Source organism: Erythrolamprus reginae, chromosome 8 (genome assembly GCF_031021105.1).
Source record: "Erythrolamprus reginae isolate rEryReg1 chromosome 8, rEryReg1.hap1, whole genome shotgun sequence".
In the NCBI taxonomy this organism is placed as follows: domain Eukaryota; kingdom Metazoa; phylum Chordata; class Lepidosauria; order Squamata; family Dipsadidae; genus Erythrolamprus; species Erythrolamprus reginae.
Window position 1 is genome coordinate 5,238,683 of NC_091957.1, and position 6,000 is coordinate 5,244,682.

A 6,000-nucleotide genomic window follows, 5' to 3' on the forward strand; every position below is an offset into this window, starting at 1 on the left:
TGGACCCGTTCAATTTTATCAATATCTTTTTATTTTATTATTTTTAAGTATTTAAATATTTATTTTATTATTATTTATAAGATGATGGTGGTGATTATTATTATTATTATTATTATTTAGATTTGTATGCCGCCCTTCTCCAAAGACTCTAGCATGATGCCTTAACCCAGTGTTTCCCAACCTTGGTAACTTGAAGATATCTGGACTTCAACTCCCAGAATTCCCCAGCCAGCGAATGTTGGCTGGGGAATTCTGAGAGTTGAAGTCCAAATATCTTCAAGTTGCCAAGGTTGGGAAACACTGACCAATACCCAAATTGGCTCTCTGATTCGTTATATTTGTTATCGAGTCCACGGATCCAATAAATCCAATAAATAAATAAATAAAATAAAATAAATATATAGTGTGCAAGAAAATTCATCTGTTCAACAGGACATCCACACACACCAATTAACAAACGCCAACTTAGCAAAGCCGAAAGTGGAACAATACTCTTCCCTATCCTTGTCCCCGGTCCATAAATCTGATTTCTTTTTATAGATCTATTTCCCATCCCAGTAGTGCTAAAACGCACAACTGCCCACAAGGCACTCCCTAGCCAATGAGTGAATTGGTGATTTTTTTTTTTTATTGGAAGTTTATTCACTGCCTGCAATATTTTAGACTGCAGGGGGGGGGGGGGGAGCTTTTATTTTCCTGCCAAAACCGAACATGTTATGGCATCATAAATGTGGAGCAGAGAAGGGAGAAGAACCAATAACCTCAGTTTGTATTGATCATTTAAGGTTAAGATCTGGAGTGGGGGGCTGGGGAGATCAAGAGAACGTGAAATTTATGGTCCCATTTGAACCGTAGCCAGCTGAATGCCAAAGGCTGTAAAATTTAAGGAGGTGAGAAAGAAAATTCCCAGAAAGAAAGGAAAAAAAATAAACATTCCTTGAAAATGGATAAGCCCTCTGCTATTATAAGAACTTGGCCTCAGCAGCATTGTGACTGGCTGGGAAAGGTATTTTAAATGCAAAACGGAGATGGTGGGGTTTTTTTTTTAAAAAACCCGACACAATCTTGAGAGAACCAGCAGCAAAGGGACCCAGAACCCACCCCAGAACTGCACAAAAAACAATTGCTGCCAATCCTGGGCCTAGAAAGCCTAGAACTAAGATGCCTTAAACAAGATCTAAGTATTGCCCACAAGATCATATGCTGCAACGTCCTGCTGTCGGCGACTACTTCAGCTTCAACCACAACAACAAAAGAGCACACAACAAATTTAAACTTAATATTAACCGCTCCAAACTTGACTGTAAAAAATATGACTTCAGTAACCGAGTTGTCGAAGCGTGGAACTCATTACCGGACTCCATAGTGTCATCCCCAAACCCCCAACACTTTACCCTTGGATTATCCACGGTTGACCTGTCCAAATTCCTAAGAGGTCAGTAAGGGGCGAGTACAAGTGTACTAGAGTGCCTTCCGTCCCCTGTCCTATTGCTCTCCTATATCTCCTATACCTTTCTTCTATTCCTATATCTCTTCTTCTATTCTTTCATTGATATGTGCTATTCTTATATCTTCTTTTCTATTCTTTCATAGATATATTTTACTATGAGTATCTCCTCTATAACCTTCATCATGTATTTTACTATGTGTATACCCACTAAAACCCTCATTGTGTATTGGACAAAATAAATAAAAAAATAAAAATAAAAACCTGCCTTCCATTGAGGGCCCGTATACTGCACTAGTTAAAAAGAGGGCAGGAAAAATATTTACTGACCCCTCGCATCCTGGACACAAACTGTTTCAACTCCTACCCTCAAAACAACAGTATAGAGCCCTGCACACCAAGACAGTTTTTTTCCCAAACACCATCACTCTGCTCAACAAATAATTCCCTCGACACTGTCAAACTATTTACCAAATCTGCACTATGATTACTACTAGTTTTTTCTCATCATTCCTATCACCCATCTCTTCCCACTTATGTGTATATGAATGTAATTTGTTGCTTGTATCCTTAAGATTTTTTATTAATATTGATTGTTTCCTCATTGCTTATTTGACCCCATGACAATCATTAAGTGTTGTACCTCATGGTTCTTGACAAATGTATCTTTTCTTTTATGTACGCTGAGAGCATCTGCACCAAAGGCAAATTCCTTGTATGTCCAATCACACATGGCCAATAAAGAATTCTGTTCTGTTCTGTTCTGTTCTATTCTATTCTGTGATAGATGACTTGAAGACAACCTTTCTCAAATGCTGAAGAACTGGTGGATCGTTTTAAAAGTTGTTTCCTGGACTTTGGGTCATCTGCAAAAGGACAGTTCTCACAGAGTTTTCTTCAACAAGGTTTGTTGAGATGAAAGGCCTGGGACACGGCCAATAGATTCATAGGGCATCGGTAGACTTAGGAGGGCTCTGACTTTTCAAGACCGCCTTATCTAGGTTTCCTGGGAAAATACATAGGAAAATCCCCTGTTTTTTGTGGTATGGTTCTATTTTGAGCCACCGTTTCAGGGGTGAATTTGACTACAGTGGCTCTGATGGAGGAGGAGGAAGAAAAAGAAGAAGAAGAAGAAGAAGAAGAAGAAGAAGAAGAAGAAGAAGAAGAAGAAGAAGAAGAAGAAGAGGAGGAGGAGGAGGAGGAGGAGGAGGAGGAGGAGGAGGAGGAGGAGGAGGAGGAGGAAGAGAAAAGGGTTGTTTTTGCCCAGTTCTGTTCTTGTAGGGGTCGAAAGGTGAGTTACCTTGTCAACAGCCTCAAGCTATCAATCACGGGAATGGCCGTATTACATTTCTGAACATGGGGGAGTGACATCCCATCAGGCACAAATCCCCACTGTTCTAAATGAGTCATGATAATCAGCCCCTCTTATAAGCTTAGCTTGGAGTCTCTGTTTGGGGGAGGGGGAGAATACCCTGTCCCATTTTCCTGCAGCTTCAAGCTTTCTTCTTCTCTTGTTGTTAGTTGCAAAGTCATGTCCAACCCATCGCGACTCCATGGACAACGTTCCTCCAGGCCTTCCTTTGCTCTACCGTCTTCTGGAGTCCATTTAAACATAGATCCTACGCAGCTTCTGCTCAGGCAATCTCACACTACTCACAAGAGCCTACAAAACTTTTGCCAGACCCATCCTAGACTACTGCTCATCTGTCTGGAACCACATCTCAGACATCAACACCCTTGAAAATGTCCAAAGATATTTCACCAGAAGAGCCCTTCACTCCTCCACTCAAAACAGAATATCCTACAAAAATAGACTAACAATCCTGGGCCTAGAAAGCCTAGAACTACGGTGCCTAAAACACGATTTGAGTATTGCCCACAAGATCATATGCTGCAACGTCCTACCGGTCAATGACTACTTCAGCTTCAACCGCAATAACACAAGAGCATGCAACAGATTCAAACTTAATATGAACCGCTCCAAACTTGACTGTAAAAAATATGATTTCAACAATCGAGTTATCGAAGCGTGGAACTCATTACTGGACTCAATTGTGTCAACCCCTAACCCCCAACATTTCTCCCTTAGACTCTCCACGATTGACCTCTCCAGGTTCCTAAGAGGCCAGTAAGGGGCGTACATAAGTGCACTGGTGTGCCTTTCGTCCCCTGTCCAATTGTCTTTCCTTTCTCTCACTTATCATATATATTCTCTTCCTTTCATATATCCTCCCCTCTAAGTTCACTTTTACCCTTATATATATTACCACATGTCTATTTTTTTCCTATGTATTTGTGTATTGGACGAATGAATGAATGAATGAATGAATGAATGAATGAATGAATAAATCCATCCTAAGATAAAATGCAGGAAATAGTATAAGGGCAGACTAGATGGACCATGAGGTCTTTTTCTGCCGTCAGTCTTCTATGTTTCTTAAAAACTTCCAGTATTGGAGCCTTCACAACTTTTGGAGGCAGGCTGCTCCACTGATTAATTGTTCTCACTGTCAGGAAATTTCTCCTTAGTTCTAAGTTGCTTCTCTCCTTATTTAATTTCCACCCATTGCTTCTTGTTCTTACCCTCAGGTGCTTTGGAGAACAGGTTGACTCCTTTGTGGGAACCCCTGAGATATTGGTCGACTTCCATTATTTGTTCCGTGCCCTTTCAAGTCAGCTCTTTTCTATATCTAGGCTGGGACAAAAAACGATGGGTAGTTTTGTTTTCATTTTTTTTAAAAAAACATCCCAACGAGGACGAGAATCAGAAAACGATTTGGTTTCTTGACAGATTAGTCGAGGGAACGACGTCTCATTCGGAGCTAGAAATATTCCTGGGATTATCTTGTATGTCATAGCTGCTCTCCAGTCACTTAACAATCGCTCAAAGGAATGATATAAAATATCACTTTTTAAAAAAAAAAAACCTAGTTGAAATAATAGACCGTCTGTCCCCCCTGATTCCTGGAGGACCGAAGCTCTTTAACTCCCTGAAACGAGATGCCTTCCCTTCCCTTAAACCTCTCTCTCTCCAGAGAGAAAAAATGTTGACAAAACAGGCAATTTTCTGTAATTTCTCTGCAAACTTCTGTCATCGCGGAGAGTGGGCTTTGGTCGCCGGCCCGTTTTTAGATAACACCGCCAGGTAACCTTTGACATTTCGGTTCTCTCCGGCTTCGGAGCATCCTGTAAGTGTAACAGTTGTGTCTTTCAGACTTCCAAATGCCAGCCAGCAATTTTGGCTCGGGACCCACTGAAGGCAGCCTTTGTCCTCTGCTTTCGGAGAAGGGGCAAGGAACGCAGTTAATAGCTGGAGAGCGGGTTAATCAGCAAGTGCTATTAGGCCCACCAATATTAGGGAAGATGACAGAGTTATCAATAACTGGGCCCCCAGGTGAAGTACAAGAGAGCTGATAAGGTGAACCCTGGCTTGATCCCGGCTTGGCTTAAGCGTTCATTTAAAAAGAAAGAAAGCGAAAAGAATGGCAAACCTGTTTTTTCCTCTCTTTCTTTGCGACATTTATCTATTTATCTGTTTATCTGTTTATCTATTTATCTATTTATCTATTTATCTATCTATCTACCTATCTATCTATCTATCTATCTATCTATCTATTTATTTATCTATTTATTTATTTATCTATTTATTTATTTATTTATCTATTTATTTTTCTATTTATCTATTTATCTATTTATTTATTTATTTTTCTATTTATTCATCTATTTATTCATCTATCTATCTATCTATCTACCTATCTACCTATCTACCTACCTACCTGTCTGTCTGTCTATCTGTCTGTCTATCTATCTATCTATCTATCTATCTATCTATCTATCTATCTTTTTATCTATTTATTTATCTACCGTATTTATTTATCTATTTATCTATCTATTTATTTATCTATTTATTTATCTATTTATCTATCTATTTATCTATTTATTTATTTATCTATTTATTCATATATTTATTCATATATTTATCTATTTATCTATCTATCTATCTATCTATCTACCTACCTATCTATTTGTCTGTCTATCTATCTATCTATCTATCTATCTATCTATCTATCTATCTATATCTTTTTATCTATTTATTCATCTATTTATTTATCTATCTACCTACCTACCTACCTATCTATCTATCTATCTTTTTATCTATTTATTTATCTATTTATTCATCTATTTATTCATCTATTTATCTATCTATTTATTCATCTATTTATCTATCTATCTATTTATCTATTTATTTAGCTACATATAAAAATCTACCACAGCCAAGTACTGTATATTGTAGCGAGATAAACTTTCGTGGTTGAGTAACAAGAATTTTTCCCCACCCTCTTTAAAAAACAGACCTGGCTAATCAGCTTCCTAATCCCATTTTTTTAAAATTTGGGCCATTTCTTTATGCAGCCCGGAGGGAAGTTATATTCAAACCCAGCTCTGTGTTTTTAAAAACTGCATGGCTTTTTATCAGTTGGTTGATTGGAGTTCAGTTACTAATGGTAGACTCGGAATAACTAAAGCCAAGATAATACTTTCTCAAGCCATTA

At 38.3% G+C, this 6,000-nt stretch overlaps 1 protein-coding gene across 1 annotated transcript in view; it reads left to right on the forward strand.

The window, feature by feature from the left end:
- Positions 1–5,763, forward strand: part of LOC139171378 (cytochrome b-like) — a 29,458-nt gene extending 23,695 nt beyond the window's left edge. The window contains exon 5 of the mRNA XM_070759583.1: positions 4,983–5,763. Coding sequence (XP_070615684.1) covers positions 4,983–5,763 — 781 coding nt within the window. The remainder of the gene's footprint in view (positions 1–4,982) is intronic.
- The last annotated feature ends 237 nt before the right edge of the window (positions 5,764–6,000 follow it).